The sequence below is a fragment of the Nicotiana sylvestris genome, chromosome 3 (assembly GCF_000393655.2).
Source record: "Nicotiana sylvestris chromosome 3, ASM39365v2, whole genome shotgun sequence".
Lineage (NCBI taxonomy): Eukaryota > Viridiplantae > Streptophyta > Magnoliopsida > Solanales > Solanaceae > Nicotiana > Nicotiana sylvestris.
Genome location: NC_091059.1, coordinates 53,089,291 through 53,109,408, shown reverse-complemented (window position 1 = coordinate 53,109,408; position 20,118 = coordinate 53,089,291). Strand labels below are relative to the sequence as shown.

At 32.3% G+C, this 20,118-nt stretch overlaps 1 protein-coding gene and 1 pseudogene across 1 annotated transcript; both read left to right on the top strand.

Moving 5' to 3' along the window:
- LOC138887362 (GDP-Man:Man(3)GlcNAc(2)-PP-Dol alpha-1,2-mannosyltransferase-like) overlaps nucleotides 1-5,702 on the top strand; it is a 76,388-nt pseudogene extending 70,686 nt beyond the window's left edge.
- A 6,829-nt stretch (nucleotides 5,703-12,531) lies between these two features.
- Nucleotides 12,532-13,146, top strand: LOC138887361 (uncharacterized). Its single transcript, XM_070169099.1, has one exon. The coding sequence runs from the start codon at nucleotides 12,532-12,534 to the stop codon at nucleotides 13,144-13,146; it is 615 nt and encodes a 204-aa protein (XP_070025200.1).
- The last annotated feature ends 6,972 nt before the right edge of the window (nucleotides 13,147-20,118 follow it).

Genomic DNA, 20,118 nt, shown 5'->3' with positions numbered 1-20,118 from the left:
CTCTCCAACAATCACATTATGTGTTGCGGTTGTTGATTGTTCATATGGTCCTTTTCTCCTGTTGTTAAACTTGAATCCAGGAGGATATCCAATTAATTTTTAGCAACCTTCCTTTCTATGGCCTTTCATTTTACAGTAATCATAGTACACCCCAGCATTTCTTTTAGGTTTAACATTGAACGCATTAGCAGAAGTTAATGCAGCATGGTCAATATCCACATGAGCACTTCATAATATTCCACTATGTATTGCTAAATGTAACGATCCGACTGGTTGTATTAAGAAATTTCATCCGGTTTGGTAGTTTGAGGTTACGAGTAACTTCATATTATGTGTATCGACTTGCGTGCATAGTCCGGACGTGAAATCGGAAAGCTTTTATGTGAAAATATGAAAAACAAATAGTAATTTTTAGAGTTAAAATTTGGTTTTTATTTGACTTTGGTAAACGGACTCGGATCTGTGTTTCGATGATCCCGGGGTGTCCGCGGTAAAATATGGAACTTGGGCGTATTCCCGGAATTGAATTCCGAGGTCCCTAGCCTTAGAAAATATTTTTTGAAGAAAATTGTTGTGCTGGTTTTTAAAGGAAATAAAGAAATGAATTAATGTTTGAACTCGTTGGTATCGGGGTTGTATTTTGGTTCCGAATCCCGGTAGAAGTTTGTTATAATATTTAAGTCCTATCTGTAAAATTTGGTGAAAACCGGAATTGATTTGACGTGATTTGGACGCCCGGTTGAAAAGTTAGAAAATCATGAGTTTTGAGGTTAAATTCATAGTTTTTGATGTTATTTTGATGATTTGATTGCACGAGCAAGTCCGTATGATATTTTTAGACTTGCGTGCATGTTTGGTTTGGAGCCCCGATGGCTTGGGTGAGTTTCGGATAGGTTTAGGCTATGTTGTGCTTGTTTTTGGATGCTTCATCGTCGTTTCTTCAAGCAAAAATAATATTATATTGAGCAAATGAGATCCAAATTCAGTTTTGTTTGAACCATTAGATCCGTATTGAAATTACGGAGCCATAGGAAAATGAATCATCGAATTTGGACATCGTATGAGGAAGTTATGCTCATTCTTGTGTCAGGAAAAATTGATGGTTCTAGTGTGGTCGCAAATACGAACTTTTTATCGCATTTGCGATGCCCAATTCGCTTAAGTGAGTTTTTTGACGAGATTTTCACCTATTTTTCAATTTTCTCAAACCCTAAACCTCCATGGACAATTTTTCAAGGATCTAAACTTCTCCAAATCATTGGGTAAGTGTCTCTAATCAATTTCCAACTATATTTTATGATTATATCTTAGATTTAACATCAAATTAATGAGAATCTAAAGGAAAATTTTGGAAAAATTGAGAAATCTTTCAAAAATGTAAAAAATGATGATTTGAATGACCAAATGGTATCGGAATTAGATAATTTTTGTATGGGTGAACTCGTAGCGGAATGGGTGTTCGATTTTTGTAAATTTTGTCAGGTTCCGAGGTGCGGGCCCGGGGGTTGACTTTTGTTGACTTTTTACAAATTGTATAAGAATCATAGTTTTGTCAATTGAAATTAATTTCTCTTGCATTGTTTGATGTATTCAAGTCATTTTTGGCAAGATTGAGTCGCTCATTGATGAATTGGTAAAAAAAGCTAAATTGAGTATTGAATTGGTCGGATTGAGGTAAGTATCTTGCCTAACCTTGTGTGGGGGACTTCCCCTTAGGATTTGAGTCTTCTATGCTAATTGTAGTCCGTGCATGCGAGGTGACGAGTGGGTGCTCAGACTTATTTGCGGGAAATTTTCTCTAGGGTGCTTAGGTCCTTATGTTCATTATGTGGAAAGTAGCCCGTTATAATTGGTTTTCCTAATTGCTTAAATTGCCTCTATATGGTCCATATGATGTTAATATCTTTCCTCTAATTCTACGTGTTACATGACCCTTAATTGCATTAATTGAAGTGATTGTCTTCCTTATTGTCTTGATACTCCTTGATTGTAAGTTCCTATATGACTTCGTGCAAATATGTTACATGTCCAATTGTTGTGGTTACCGGTGTAGCTATCACGTGTTTATTATGTCTTGTTGTTTTGTTGAGGTTATCGTGCTTCTTGGTTTTTCTGTGACCTTTATTATGTGTTGTTGACTCCCTTGCTGGGACGTTATTGTTTCTATTATTGATTCCCTTGCCGGGACGTTATTGTTTCTATTGTTGATTCCCTTGCCGAGATGTTATTGTTTCTATTATCGATTCCCTTTCCGGGATATTATTGTTTCTATTGTTGACTCCCTTGCCGGGATGTTATTATTTCTATCGTTGATTCCCTTGCCGGGATGTTATTGTTTCTATCTTTGATTCCCTTGCGGGGATGTTATTGTTTCTATTGATTGATTCCTTTGCCGGGATGTTGTTGTTTCTACTGTTTGGGTGAGGAAGAGTGATAAAGCACGAAAGATGATGTCGTGCACATGTACATTTATATTGATATGGACTGTAGTGCGGGATACCAAGAGATTCTCAGCACATATATTGAGGATATTAAGAGATCCTCGGGATACCAAGAGATCCCCAACACATATATTGAGGATACCAAGCGATCCTCGGGATACCAAGAGATCCCCAACATATATATTGAGGTTACTAAGAGATTTTCAGGATACCAAGAGATCCCCAGCACATATATTAAGGATACCAAGAGATCTTCGGGATACCAAGAGATCCCCAGCACATATATTGAGGATACTAAGAGATCCTCGGGATATCAAGAGATCCCCAGCAAATATATTGAGGATACCAAGAGATCCTCGGGATACCAAGAGATCTCCCGCACACATATTGAGGATACCAAGAGATCCTCGGGATACCAAGAGATCTCCCGCACACATATTGAGGATACTAAGAGATCCTCGGGATACTGAGAGATCCCCGATTGTTATCCCGATATTGAGTTGTATTCCTTCTGTGATTATTTTGTCTCTACTATAGCCGTTGTTATTCATATTATCTTGTATTACTTCATACTGCTAGCATTTAATTATATTAAACAACTTCAACTTTTCTCGATGGTTTTTTCTAATTAGTTTAGAAATTGTAATTTACTTTATATTATGTAAATGAGATTTCTTGAACATCTTGAGTGCATTTATACGGACATTATGTAATGTATAGCATGTTGATTTTGTTGTTAAAAGTGAGATGGAAAAATATGCTGGCATAAGGTGCCATGTGTGCTGAAGTTCGGAAATTGAGATTATGATATGAGAAATCGAGAGTTGAGATGGTCGGGATTGTGTACTAGTCATGATGTGATTGGCTGTGTTGGCATTGCCTTCTTCATTTGAGAACATTCTTACTTGTCTTTGTTCCTATTATGTCAGTGTTGATTTACTTGGTTATCGTTAGTTATTACCCGTGTTCTCCCTTTATTGTTCCTACTGTTTGTATTTTGATTTCTCTCCGATGTTGGTATTACCTCGTTATTTTTATCTCAATATTTTATTATCCCATGCTATTCATTTCATTTGACCAGTAGGTGTCTTGATTGTTCCTCGTCACTACCCCGTCGAGGTTAGTCTTGACACTTACTGGGCACCGCCGTGGTGTGCTCATACCACTTCTGTACATTTTTGTGTACAGATCCAGGTATTTGGTCGATAATAGTTGTGTGGGTCGTTGCGGTGGAGACTCAAGGTAAACCTGCTGCAGCGTTCGCAAGTCTCGGAGTCACCTTCAGTTGTACTTATTTTCATATGTTCCTTTTGTTTCGGAATAGTGACGTATTTATTTTGTATAACTACTCTTAGAAAGACTTATGACTTGTACCACAAGTTTTGGAAATTGTAATTTGTTCAGAGTAATTTAATTTAAAGTTAGTAAATATCCATGTTATTACAGAAAATGCTAGGCTTACCTAGTTTAGAGACTAGGTGCCATCACGACTCCTTTGGTGGGATTTTGGGGTCGTGACACTAAACCATTGTTCTTCCTCTGACTTTCTTTCTGAATAATCATGGAGTAGGCTTGATCAAGAGAGGGAGTTGGATGCATCATGAGAATTTGGCTCCTTTGTGGTGCATAAGTGTCATTTAATCCCATCAAAAATTTTATGAGTTTTTGCTGGCGTAAAAATTCAATAAATGGCCTTGATTTATCACAATCACAAGGCTCTCCGGAATCAAAAACTCAAATTCATCCTACAAATCATTTAGGTTTGAGAAATATACTGATACACTATAAACTCCTTGTACCAACGAGCTAATCTCCATAATCATATGATAAATTTTCGTTGCATTTACCTTATCAAATCTGGTCTTCAACACAATTTAGACTTTCTGTGCATTTGAGGAGAATACAACACCTTTTCTAAGCTCATTTGCCACAGAACTCATTATCCACGATTGAACAATTGCATTACATCGATCCCACTGACGCAATTGGAAGGCGTTGTTGATGTACAAATATCTAGTACATGTTCCATCAATAAACCCCAATTTGTTCTTCCCAAGGAGTGACATCTTCATAGATCGACTCCATTCCGAGTAATTTTCAGTTCCTATAAGCAATTGTGGAACAATCTGTAAGCCAGATGTATCGGAGGGATATACATACAAAGGATCATTGAAATCAATGTTTTGATTATTTGCATGTGAAGATCCAGCTGTGTTATCCACTGTATCGTTCGCGTGAAGACAGTTTTTCAAATTTTTAGGGCTCAAAATTGAGCTTGAGACAGATCTGAATGAAATCAAAGAAGAAAGAAAGGAAATTGAGTTTGAGAGATAAATCTGAGAGAAATCGAAGAAGGAGGAGAGGAATTTTGAAGAATGGAGTCTCTCAATCAAAATCGCCGAGCACCATGCTCTGATACCATGTTAAAGCTAGCTACAGGGAAGCCATTAGAGAGCTCCAAGCTGTTAGTGAAGAAGAGGAAGATTCTAGAGAGAGAAAAATTGTGAGATTCTCATTCAGACTCAATCCGTATGTGCAGTAATTGTGCATATATACTAATGCACTCAACTAACTAACTAACTAACTAATAATTTACACATGTGCTAATTAATTATTCTAACTGCTTCTAGAAGTGTACATGTTAAATAGCTTACGGTTACAAACACTAATCTCTACAGAATACATGGCTGCTGGCGTGATACCAATTGGATAGTCATGTTATGTGGTTTCTCTCTTGTTCTGTATTTGAGTATATGACTTATTTAGTTGACTTCAAGTTTGTCGGTTTCGTTCAGCACATAACTCAGCTGGCCCAAGGATGGATATTGTGTTACCAGAAGATTCGAAGCAGACTGGGTAATTTGCCTAGAGCGTAGATGAATATGCTGAAGCCATTATTGAAGTCATTAAGATGCCAGAGAATGAGAGGCTGGAGATAGCTGCTGCTGCGAGGAACCGAGCCTCCATGTTCTCAGAGCAAAGGTTTTATGAAGATTTTAAGGCTGCTGTGCGACAAATCTTTTGTGATGGTACCAAATGATTACAAAATCTTTGTTTCCATAAATATAAAAGATGAATTTTGTTGCAACATACTTAAACTTTGTCCTATCTTGTCTTTTTTTGGTTTTCCTTTTTCTTTATAAATTTTACTTTAGATTGTATTTATACTTTGTCAGTAACTTAGCCTTGAAGTTACTAATCTACGTCTATATTATATTAAAAGCACGAAGGCCTTTAGCGAAATATCGTTCGCCTTTTTTACCCTTTAAAAATAAAGTTTACATTGTACAAAATCGTCATTTTAGTCATTTTCCTAATATTTAGGACATGAAAATTAATGTATGGTTTACTTATAAATCTTTCCTTATTTAGTTGTGTAAAAAGTCCTAATTTATAAAATTTAAAAACCAGTTTATATTTATATTATAGAATTTGTTTTCTGTTAGAGTATGTAACAAAACTATAAATAAATGCAACCAGTTTCACGAATAAACGATCAAATGGTCTCAATTTAAAACACTTGAACATATGAATGTTGATCTATCGAAGAATGCTTTCAATTTTAAGCCTAATACATTTCCATGTTATAGTTAAACTACTTTTCTACTAAAACAATATTTTTTCATTTGTCAACCTTTTAGTATAATATTTAAAAACTACACTCAATAAATACAATAATTAAATAAGAAAACATTTAAGAATATAAGAGAGAAAAGTAGTTGCTAAGAGTCAAAAACACTAATAATTCTACAAACACAAATATCTAAAAATAAATTATAATTTTTATCTTTTAAAAATATATCAAAAGCACGAAGTCCTTTGGCGAAATGTCGTTCATCCATTTTACCTTAAAAAATTACTGAAAATTAGTTATTTAGTTATTTTCATAATATATCGGAATTTGAAATCAACTAAAGTTTTCGTTATTAACTCTTTCCTTATTAAAACCAAGAAATATTAATATTTAAAATTTTAAAATCAATTAAAATTTACTTTAGATTGAATGGGTAAATAACTAAACGCAAGAATTTGTCTATATTATTGTTGAGTTATAGGTTAGAAACCCGAAATGCTGGGTTAAAAAGGAGTGTATGCCTCCTTTTAAGAGCTCTAATATCTATTTCGTTTATTTTTAACAGTACCTTAAATTAAAAATATTTTATAAATTCATTGATCTACAATACAAGACAAAAAAGTCTAAAAGATTTCAAAACAAAATATCTTTATTTGAGAAGTAAAAAATGAATATTAACAGTAATTTTTATAATTTTTATAATAAATTAAATTACTAAAGAAAAATTAGTCATTAATTATTTTTCTAATATTTAGGACATAAAAATTAATTAAAATTTTAGTTATTAAAGTTTTCTTTATTTGGACTAGATATGAAATCGTAGTATTTAAAACTTTAGAGCAATTAAAAGTTTACCATGTATAAAATATTTTTTTTACTTGAACTATCTAAATATAGGTTTAAGTTAAAGAAAGAATTCTTTTAGGGCATAATTTTGTTTTTCTATCGAAGGGCCCTTTAAAAGCTCCTTCAATTGATTCTTCTTCTTTTCACTGAGCCGATATGTTTTTGGGTGTTCATAACCCAAACTTCAAGCATATGTTAGGTAATTTTTTACTTTTTATGTCACTTTACCCTTTATTTACATTAAAAGTTATTCCCTATGTAGTTTATTAGCATAATCTAATGTAAATGTTCTAATATTTATATTGTATGTGCTTCTATGTTTATAATCCAAACAAGTCAATATAGTTTTTAAGTCTTAAAGTATTATTCTACTATTGTTTAAAAAGGGAATGATCTGACTTCTATCATGATGTTAGCCAAAAATTCACTCGCGATGTTTAGGTATAAACTATGTAACATAATTATAATTTCTTACCAAAAAATTATTAGAAATTTAAGAGTACAATATCTATATCTATACTATATTAAAAGCATGAAGGCCCTTAGTGAAATGTCGTTCGCTTTTTTTATCCCTTAAAAATAGATTTTACACTAGACAAAATTGTCATTTAAATTATTTTCCTAATATTTAGGAGTTTAAAATTAACTAAACTTTTAATTATTAAATCTTTCCTTATTTGAACTGTGTAGAAAATTTTAACATTAAATTTAACTGAACTTTCCCAACATATGTTCTCCTTAACATGTTCGATAATATTTTAGTTGTCCTAAACATGGTCTCCTCTTTTGCTTTTGCTTTTTCTATCCTTAATAACTAAAACAATCCATTAAATAATAATTTTATAGTAGATAAATTTATTAACAACCATTTTACAAACAATTTTCATTTGACCAATTGAATCTAGGTATCAACACGAACTCTATCTTCTCATACAGAAAAAGCACTAACTCATCAACATAAATAATTGGAGGCATTGTCATATAGGACAAAATTATGAGAGGAATTCTAATCAATCTATTTCGAGAATATGGTGAAAAAAACTAATTAAAGAGATAAAATAAGGAATTTATCCATTATTTATTATTATTATTATTACTATTATAAAAGTGAGAGAACTAAAAATAATCAGTTGATAGATCCAAATGTCCACGAAAATTTGAACGATCATTTTATTCTTCAATCAAACATTATTCCTAAAATATTTTTGTATTAAAAAAATAATTTTACATTATAATAAGTACTACTATTAAATATAATTATTATTATTTTGCATAATATCTAAAAACTACAGTCAATAATTAAAATAAATAACTAAAAAAATATTTAAAAATATAAGAAAAGAGAGATAGAGAGAAAGGTGGTTGGCAAGAGTCAAACATCACTAATCATTCTATAAATACAAAAATTCAAAAATGAAATGTATGACTAATTTTTTTTACCTTTTGAAAGTAGAGTTCTTATTTGATAAAATTATAATAGTTGTTAAATATGTAAAATAAGAATGAGATAATATTAAAAAATTGCATAAGAAAATTATTAGCTGTTTTCATGAAAATTGAGGGAAAATATAACTCTTTGAATTAACTAATTAGTAAAAAATTTATTTATAAAATTCATCATACAAGTAAATTTATTTTTCAAGTTGAAAATTAATTATTTAATTTTTTTAATAAGAAGATCACTAGCAGTGAAAGTTATTGACTATAGTATAGTATTAAGAGTGAAATTACCAAAAATAAAACTTGAAGCAATAAGGATGAAATAGCAAACAATAAAACATATTCTAAATTAAATGAATTTTCATTAATTAAACTTTTTCCCCAACAAATTACATCTTCCTATATTTTTTTTAATATATTAAGTTACTATTATAAAATATTCACTCAACATTAGTCATTTTTCGAATTTATGTCATACTAATAAATTTTTTTCTATGAGGATCAACCTCTTCATTTTCAAATCTCTAAAAGACTTTTATCAACAAAAAAAATCTCTAAAAGACCAAACAAAATAATTTATTTAATTTGACACATCTTTAAAAAATCATGATAAAAGTATTTTCGTGTTATTTGTTTGTCTTCAGTATTAGGTTATAGAAATAACAATAATCTTTTATACGATATTCTTGCAATAAGTTCTTATAACTTATACTTTTCTAATAAATTTTATTTTATAACTCGAACTCATTACTTAATAATATTTATACTATTATTTAAAATAATTTATTTGTCGATATGAATTTACGCGCAAAGCGTGTACTCGAAGACTAATTCTTCTAATAGCCTTCACAATAAATCACAACTGAAGCATACAATTCCGTCTAGCAGCTAAGCAATAAACATAACCAATAATTATGAGTTTATGATTTCATAACAAAGCAATACTCTTTAAAAAAAAAAAAGACACAAGAGATTGTTATAAGATCAATATTCATCATCTTTAAAAATTTATATTTTTACTTATAATTTTTATTTTATGATTGCATCATATTCTTTAATAATATTTATGTAATTTTCAACAAAATTAGTACCTATTAATATAGGGTGCACGCGCAACGCGTATCATAAGACTAGTTATTATAATAGTAGGAAGCTCTTAATCAAAAAGTTGAATTACCTAAATGTCCTTCTAAATAATTTAAATATTTTATTTATACCAAAAATTTTAAGTAAATACCAAATTTATTTGAAGGGATGTGATCTTTCATATTAGTCAATAATGCTTAAAATAGTTTCTACCGGTTCCCATTTGATTTTGTCTTTCAACCGTTGGTATCTTTTAGAATAGAGAAACAGTTGGCTTACTATTCAAATAAAAAAAAGCCTTTGTTTCATAAACTCACACAGATATATTCTAAAGGAATAGAAGACGAAGAGTGTTCAAACTTCTTGATAATAAATAAGTATGTATTTATTTACTGTTAAGCAGAGAGTGACTTAAAAACGCACCCCGAGTACTTAGTCTCATCAGCAATTCTATAAAATTCATCATTGAAAGGTATTCCTCTCTTGCTGTGTGCCTTTTTTTTGGTTATTAAATTGCGTTCATACCTTTCTTTTGACCTTTTTATTTAAAGTTTAGTCGATTCTTCAAATTTTAATTCACAAATGGTGTTAAACATCTACACATATATTGAGATAATCTAAAGTATCTAACGTACGAAAAAATCTATATTTTTTTTTTCTATTGGGTGATCATTATTTTAAGAAGTGGAGAAAGAAAATGATTGTTGTATTTATCTACTGTTTTCGGCTTTCGTACTAGCTTTTTATTTAGACAATGCTTTCCTACTGGCTTTAGACAAGACGACGCAATGTTTGCATTTTGCAATATAAGTCATTTATTTTTAAATTGAAATAAAAAAACTATGTTGCACATAGATCGTTCATCTCCAAATTCAAGCAGTAATAATGTTTCTTTAACAGACAGATTTTGAAACTAAACAAGTAGTAAACTTCAATTATTATACTTTTGTGAATTTAAAATCAGACTAAGAGTATTTATTATACAAAAGTGGCGGTCTCTTTCTTTTTTTCTTTAAGAAAATAAACAAAAAATAAATAAAATTGTGCCGCTCGCAATAAATAATTACTACTCATGTACTTATTTAAAAGTTATTTTCATATCCAAGTTCCCTATATATCGAATAGCCAACTTTCTCTCTCTAGAATGAATTCTCCTCTCAGGTAACACTGAAATGACGAGAAGAACAAATAATGGAGGGGGAGGGCAACAACGCATGGTAGAAAACTCAAACAATCAATCGCGAAGAACTGGAATTCCACAGTCAACAGATGCAAAGAAGACGAGGAACATCAATGCAATCCAAGGAATTTTACCATTAGGTTTAAGTCAAGGATCATCAACGACGCCAATTGCACATGCAGAGCACACAATTGAAGTGATGAAGACTCCATTGAATCCGGCAACAACTCCGGTGATTTATTCAGGTGGATCATGGGCGGATAGAGTGGAGGCGGAAATTATGGAGACAAATGCAACAAACAAGGTACAATTGAATATGATAACTAATTCATGGAGTAAAATTGTGGGCACAGCACCAAGTAGTGAAGGATTAGACCTAAATAGTGAGGTAATAGCAGGGGAAAATGTCAAAATTACAATGGATGATATTAAGGATGAACTCGTATACTGGAAAACAGCAGTGATATGTTACGTACTAGGATCAAATCCACCGTTGACTGTAATTGATGGATATTTCAGAAGAATATGGGGAGGATTGGGGATAAATAAAATTTCACAAATAAACAGAGGAGTGTTCCTGATTAGATTTCACATTGTGGAAAGTAGAACTCAAGTCATTGAAGACGGAGTCCAGATGTTTGATAAAAAGCCTATTGTAGTGAAGCCTTGGGAACCAGATGTGGATGTAAGTAAGGAAAATGTGGATAGAATACCAATGTGGATAAGGCTGAAAGGCTTGGATATCAAGTATTGGGGGAAGAATGCCTTAACAAAAATAGCTGGATTGATTGGGAAGCCACTAAAAGCATATAGAGCTACTACAAACAAGGAGAGATTAGCATTTGCTAGAGTACTCGTGGAAGTATCAATAAATCAGCAATACCCTAAGTAGGTTATGTTTGAGAATGAGGTGGGGAGAATAGTAAAGCAAGAGGTGTATTATGAATGGAAGCCAACATTATGTCCAAATTGTAAAAAATTTGGGCATGAGCTACAAGACTGCAGGAAACTACATAGAGAAGAAGCAGAAACTAGAAGAAAGCAGCTGGAACAGGGGGATAAAGCTACAGAAGGCCCTATTCAGAATAAGGAGAATACAAGAGATGAAGGCAAAGCTAAAGAGAAAGTGTCAGATAAAGCAACAAAAGGCCCTACTCAGAATAAGGAGAACAAAAGAGATGAAGGCAAAGCAAAAGAAAAAGTGGCAGAGAAACAACAGAACAACCCCATGGCTATAACAACAAGGAATACATTTGAGGTACTCAACAAAGGAGGAGACATAGAGGTAGTGAGACAGAATAAAGCTAGTTCTTCTAACCCTAAGGGAGAACCAGTGGTGAAGGGTCCAGGACATGGGAGGGGTGGGGCAAGACCCAGCCCAATGGATAAGATAGGCTTCTGGAATGTAAGGGGACTAAACAGACTAGATAAACAAAGAGAAGTTCATCTGTTTATGCACAACACTGGAGCTAGTCTGTCTGGTCTCTTAGAAACAAAGATTAAGAGATCTAAAGCTCACAGAGCTTCTCTTAATCTTTGTGAGGGGTGGTCCTTTACAACAAATTTGGCTCAGCATCCTAAGGGAAGGATTTGGTTACTGTGGAAACCAAACATTTTTTAGGTAGATATTCAAAAAACTACTGATCAGTTGATTCATAGTACAATCAAACATAGAGAAACATGGGAGAAGATTACTGTTACCATGATATATTCATACAATGATATAGCTTTAAGGAGAAATCTGTGGAAGGATATAAAAGAAATATACAAGTGCAATAAGCGAACATGGGCAGTGATGGGGGACTTCAATAATGTGCTGAATACTGATGAAAGAATAAGAAGCAAATTAACAGTGGCTGAAACAAAGGAGTTCAGGCAATGTGTAGATACATGTTGTCTTCAAGAACTTAAATCTACTGGCATTCTACACCTGGAACAACAAACAGAGTGGAGAAGATAGAGTAATGAACAGAATTGATAGAGTACTGGTAAATTTTGAATGGATGACAGTGCTACCTGCTTCAACTATGCACTATATGACTAAGGGGTTGTATGATCATAGCCCAACTATCATTAGTTGGGATAACATGAAGCAGATGGGGAATAGGCATTTCAAATACTTCAACATGTGGAGCATGGATCCAGATTTCAAAGGTAAAGTGGCAGAAAGCTGGAGCATTGGAATTAATGGAACAAAAATGTATCAAATTGTAGGGAAGCTGAACATATTAAAGGGAGTACTAAAGCAACTAAACAAAACAAAATTCAACAATATAGAAGGAAAAGCAGAACAAGCCAAGAAGGATCTTGAGGAATGTCAGCAACACATGCAACAAAACCCCCTAAACCAAGGTCTTATCGAAAGAGAGCAACAACTGCCAATCAGCTACAGGAGATACAAGGAAGCAAGTGACAAGTTCCTGAGGCAGAAAAGTAAAGTGCAATGGCTAAAACAAAGTGACAAAAACAACAAGTACTTCCATAGCTACATGAAGGCAAGAAGAAATGCTAATAGGATCCTATCTATCAAGGATTCTAAGGGTAACAGGGTGACAAATATGGAAGAGATTGTGGAATAAATGTTACAAGCGTTTAACTTCCCTATGAAATTCATTAGGTGGATCATGGAATGCATCTCAACACCACAATATATAGTGGCAATCAATGGCGGACTTTATGGAAATATAAAAGGGAAGCGGGGTCTGAGATAAGGAGATCCAATATCTCCTCTACTCTTTATAATATATATGGAGTACTTCTCAAGAATAATGGATCATGTAACACAGATGGACGGGTTCAAATTCCACACCAAATGTAGGAGCTTGCAGCTGAATCATTTATGCTTTACGGATGATGTTCTTCTCTTCTGCAAAGGGAAAATCCAATCAGTGATACTATTACTGAGAGGATTACAAACATTCACTAATTCTTCTAGGCTAACAATAAATGCAGGGAAGTCAAATATATTTGCAGTGAGAATGGAAGCAAAAGAAATGGAGGACTTATGTGAAATAACAGGGTATAGCAAGGGCAGACCCCCATTCAAATATTTAGGAGTCCCAATTTCCTCAAAGAAGATCTCAAAAATGGACTGTCAGGCACTAGTTGATAAGATGGATAACAGAATAAACAGCTGGGGTTCAAGGAATCTATCATATACAGGTCGAGTGCAAATGATAAATTCAGTCTTGACATACATACATATATATTGGGCTTCAATTTTCATACTGTCCAAAGCAATCCTAAAAAGTATTACAACAATGTGTAGGAACTACCTATGGGATGGCAAAATGGAAACAAATAGAGTACCCTTAGTAGCCTGGGACCTTGTATGCCAACAAAAACAGGTAGGAGGTATAGGGATAAAGGACTGTGTAGCATGGAATGAGGCTGCGATAGGGAAATATGTGTGGGATATCACTCATAAAACTGACTCATTATGGGTCAAGTGGATAAACCATATTTACCTTAAAGATGTAGACTGGTGGCAGTATAAAGCAGCAAATGATAGCAGTTGGTACTGGAAGAAAATCTGTAATGTTAGAGACAAACTAGCAGTAGGTTATATAAACAGGGAGTGGCAGTCAAGTACAGAAAAATATACAATACAAAAGGGATATGAATGGCTGAAAGGGTCCCTAGACAAATGTCCATGAGAACGATGGGTATGGAGTAAACAAAACATGCCAAAACACAGCTTCATCTGCTAGTTGACTATGCAGAAGAAGTTGCTCACAAAGGATAGGCTGGGGAGCAGAGAGGTGAATACTGATGGCCTATGTGTGTTGTGTGGGGATAAACAAGAAACTATAGAGCACCTTTTCTATGAGTGCCAGTTCTCCAGTAGATGCATTGGCATAATATTGGAATGGCTAAAAATCAGAATCACAAACTTGGAGAGGCAGCTATTATGGAGAAGAGTGGCAAGGAAGATGGCTGGAAAATTGAACAGAGAATTTGCATATGCAGCATTAGCAGCAACCAACTACTATGTATGGAAAGGTAGAAATGAAGCTGTATGGAAGAGTTCAGTGCCTAGGCCACATAAAGTGTGTGAGCAAATCAAGGAAGAATGCAAGATTCGAATGGTAGAAGTATTAAACAAGAGAATCAAAGGGAAAGATGGAAGATGGATAGAAGAAATATATAGATAGATAGAAAAGAATTGTACAGAATTCATTATATAGGTAGAAGCATAGATAGCTGCTCTATAGATCTCTCATTGTATTCTTATTGATGTACTGGTTTGGAGATGAATAAAAAAATTTATTCCACCAAAAAAAAAAAATATATATATATATATATATATATATATATATATATCGAATAGCCTATTAAATTGTGCTTTAATGATGAATCTTGAAAAATTGAATTAATACTTTTAAGTCAAAAGAAAAAAGAACCTGCAAAAATAACATCAAAATAAGATATTTTAAGTTAAATACTACTCCCTAAATAAGATAATTCAAATTAAATATTTTGTTAATTAGCCTTACAAAGTCTTTTCATGAAATATTAAATTACCAACTTAAGCGGTTTTGTGACATACATTTTTTTACGAAGACATTAGCAATGAGTTTATGTTTTGTTCGTTTAGCCACCAAGCTACATTTACATATTATGTTGTTTCGTTTAAGAATGGTTGCTAAGTTAAAGTGTTTGTTTGGGACGAACTTTCAAAATCAATATATGCTGATTTACATGGACCAATTCGTAAATATTTGTACCTTATTTTATGTATAATTATTTGCTCGGAATTTTATTTTAATAATATTAATATTATGTTATAAAATTAGATATTATATAATTCGGCATACACATGCAATGCACGTGCAGAGAAACTAGTTATATTAAAAGTAGGAAGGCCTTAATTGAAAAGTTGAATTACATAATTGTCCTTCTAATTAATTTAAATATTATACTTTAAAAAATTATTAAATAAAATAACTAAATTCATTTGAAGAGGTGCAACTTTTTATAGTATAAGTATTAGTTATTAATGTTCAAATATTGCTGTTTTTACCCCTAAAGTGAAAAGTCAAATTACCCTTCTAAATAATTAAAACCCTACTTATCAAAAAATAAAAAATCTAAACACGTACAAATGCCCAACCAACGCTTCATGCTTCATGAATAGTCACAACTCACAACCATTAATTGTGACGGAAAAAATACCTTCTCGTGGCAGGGAAAAGCATATCATCTTGTCCCTGTTTTAATACGCATTCGCTCTTCTACAAACAACTTCTACGGTGACTCTGGCTAAAAGTTTTTGAATTATTGTTATTTGAGTGAAGATCCAAAAATCAATTCGCTTGTCATACCTTAACTTTGTATTTTTCTTGTGCAAATATTATATATCATATGGATTTGCTTGTAAGAGTTTTACTTGAAAGGTCGTGCAGTTGTTAGGATCAGTATAAACATCTCCCAATTAGCCAGTTATCATACCTCTCATTAACAGTCACAACCTTTGAGAGAAACGTAATGCCTGCAAACAGTTCTAAATTAACCAACACTTTTATAAATTGAAAAAATTCACATGGTTATTAAAGTTGTGCCTTGAGTATTTATCAATGTATTCTTTTCATTCAATCCTCATATTATCTTTTCAACCATGCATGGCATTACAAGTGTCTAGACTTTTTTATGCTTGTGTTCTCACATAATCTTTTTCTGGTTGTAGGTGCCAAGAGGCATCGCAATTATGATATTGTCAATATTTTGTCATGTGTTCGAGTAATTCATTTCCTTTAATACTATGTATATGATCTAATGATAATGGCAGTTTATTTTAGATTTTGTCAAGAAAAACTAAGAATCAGTAGAGGGTTTAGTTCAATTCCTCATATCGTAGATTTGCTTGAGGTGTTTGATATCCACTCCAATATGAATGTGTCCTGGAAAATTAATATGATTTGCTTATGTGGCTAGAAAAAATGACTAAAAAGAAAAGTGAATGATCCCTCCATTTGTCATAATATTGAAAATGCACGTATACCATGCTTCTTTCTTCTTCCGCACTTCCACACCGAGTAATCGTAATCTGGAGAGGGAAGAGCTGAATTTTAATAGTTCAACTATAGATACTCTCCCATTAGGTTACTCAATTAGATACTTCATGCTCTCAGCAGTTGCATCTTCTTCTTGTCATGATATAATGACAGGCTTCTTCTACTAGGTCATAGCTTGTAACCATTTAGATCTTAAGCAAAAAGGGTCAGTTCTAGATCACAGAAAATTTCAGTTAAAGAGTGTTATGTTTAGTTCTTGTACTTCTATGAATAAATGAATTTTATCCCCGATTTTTTTTACCAGTATCGTTCATTGTTGTGTTAAACTTGAAATTCCCTTAGTACTTATCAAAAATGTTTTAAATTTTTGTCCTTTGCCTTAAAGTTCATGTTTTCAAATGTCAATTCCATTGGTTTGTTGTTCTTGATTTTCCCCTTCCATATTTCATTTGTTGGTTTTTCACCTAATTCTTTAATTTATACGTTTTCTGAGTTTTAATTTTCACCTTGCAACATATTTTGGTATTTTTTTCTTATCTTGAACATTATATGCTTAGACATAATTACGTTAATTATGTGAGTATTTGTGTTTTACTTGATTTCATAAACATTGTTGTTACGTCTATAGTTGAGTACATATATTGTTAGTTCATATGCAGTTCAAGCATAAATCCAAACAAAAACTAAAAAGTCAAAAATAATTGAAAAAATTAGTTTTACGCAAAATATTTATTGTTTAGTGTCAGTACGTGGGCGATAGATCATTGATATTTGACTATTTCATTGTTAGCTGTCTCCTAATACATCTCAGGCCTTTTCCTATTTAACTAGATTACAAGACAATTCAAATAAAGCATAGAAAAGTTTTATAGTAAATCTTTCATAACATAAATAGCTCTAGATTATGGACGTGCGACGAAAGATATTCTCATATGATATCTACTCCTTGCTCTTGCAGATAAGATCCAGAAAATTAAATCACACCTATTTTCAAACTGTTCTTTGAGTCCCCACTCACTATTTTAGTTTGTTGCAGCCCTGATATTGCACAAGCAATATACTTTTTACAAATTGGGATAATATATTTTTACTATCCACATCAATCCATCCTAAACGTAGTGGTTAAACTCTACTATGATAGTTGAATCATTTCAGAAAAGTAGAGGGATAAAGCAACACTAAAATTTATCTTTTTAGTAAATGTATAAATTTCTTCTATACTTTTCTCTTTATCCAAATCATGGATTTTATTATTTTCATATCTAATAAATATTTTTTTTTAGTGCCTTTATCTAGATCCCATTTTGTTAAATAGGGAGAGAAATGAGAGCTCCTGGCTGCGATAAGGTTATTTCAAATAAGAACCACGACCATTGAAAGTAGATATCAACCTCTAGGATTTTTTTTTGGTAAAACAAGATCAAATAATTCCGATAGTTCAGGAGATATATGAACCTTTTCTTTAATATTATCTTACATGATTTCCTACTTTTTTTCCGGTAGATATAATGAATATGATTCATTATGCAATTCAACATTTCATATTCACTAATGAGTTTAAACTCTAATACTTTTTAATTTATAAAAATAATTACTTATAGGTCTGTATATGATGAAGCTAAAAAATTTGTGCATGACATCTACATTAAAATTAGAAAGCGAAGTATGAATATTCCAGAAAAGAGCAAACAACCTTGAGATTTAATTAATGCCATGACGTAATATGATATTGTTATGACCGAAGAATATAAAGAACATATAATTGATCCAAAAATGTAACATCCAATAACATCGATTGGATTGATAAATATGATGGCTAGAAGAAGGAAGATAAAGTTGATTGTATAGAGTTTTTTCTGCTTTATTCATTGAAGTTCTTAAGGTTACGCGAAAATGTTAGATTTTGACATATTCACATTTGTATTTAAATTTATATATAACAAAATTAAATGTTCCTTGAGTATGCTTATTAACTAAAAACTAATATGATATACACGTGCAATGCACGTGCAGAGAAACTAGTTACAGGAAAAAAGTCCGCCTCTGATTTGGAAGTTAGAATAAAAGAGATGGTCCTCCTTTCTTTAGGTTTGGCTAAAGTAGATAGTCATATATACTGACACGGCGGGGCGTTATAGATGAACGGAATAATATTTATGGGTCTAATGTTTGTCTAGTGAAAAATAATTCAATTCTATCTCCAATTCATGTTGAATTTGTGCAGCTACGTATTTTCTTAGGAGCTGTAAATTTTTCAATCACATTTGCTGTGATGTTCATGCATTAAGCATATCCGAAAATTTATTTTAATTTTATTTATTGTTGGGAAGGTGGAATGGAGGGGAGATTTATTTATTAAAAGAAAGAATGATAAGTTTCTGGAAGAATTTGGTCTAACGTGTTTTTCTTGGACAGTTTCCTTGGCAATAACTGGAGTTACTGGACAATAATAAAGATGAGCGTTGCCCAAAAAATGGATTATACATATTTCTCATATAGTTTTTCAGTGAATAAATAAAATTAACGGTGGAAATTATGTATGTCTGAGAAGGAAAAAAGTTTATCAGAGTGAATAAATAAAAGCTTCTAACACTTCTAAATTTAATTTTCATTTATATATAAAATTTTAAGTTTAATATCTTAATTTCCATATAAACTTTTAGAAATAAATTTCTTTTCTGAGACCAAAAATAAAAAGGAAAATAGTAGCTTATGTATTGTTGGTTGGTTTTATGTTTATGGGAAACAGTAAGATCATAGAAATTCAGATCCCATTAGGAAAAATATATTGGAGGATAGTATCGGGCCCCCATGTGCACCATTCAGTTTGCAAGTGAAGAAGAAGCAATGGTCCAAGTGCACCAGTGCTGATTACTCTGTTCCTCAGTGACCGTTAATTTCTGCAGTCTTCTTCACTGTCCAGCACTTTTAGGGGTAGTTTGGTATGAGGTATAAGAAGGTATAAGGGTGGTATAAAAATTTAATATCACCTTAATACTTTATTTGGTTAGCAAACCAGATATAAGTTATTTCGGTGTTAATTTTAACACCGGAATAACTTATACCTTATAGAAAGTGGGCAATTAACACCGATATAACTTATACCTTCTTCTTAGAAATTATGCAATTGTCATCCTTAATACAACATACTAAACAATGAATAAACAACAATCCCAGCATAACTAATCCCAACATAACTTAACCCAATATAAATTATACCGATATAAGTAAATCGTATTCCAACCAAAACGACTCATCAATGATAGGATCTTTAACTCCTCATTTGAGGAACCAGAATAAGGGAGGAGACAGTAGCTGTTTCCAAGTCTTTGGGGGCTTTCAGCAACAGTATGTTTCTTTCTTTCCCTCTCTTTTCTCGTATAACCAATTCTTGCTACTAGATGGGTACATTTCCAGGGTGTTTGATACACAAACAACTTTCTTGTGTCCACAATTTTCAACTTTTGAGTAAAGCTTAAGTCTATCTAGAATAGCAAGCCAAAGAATGAATCCATCCTTGAAATACGTATTGCGAAA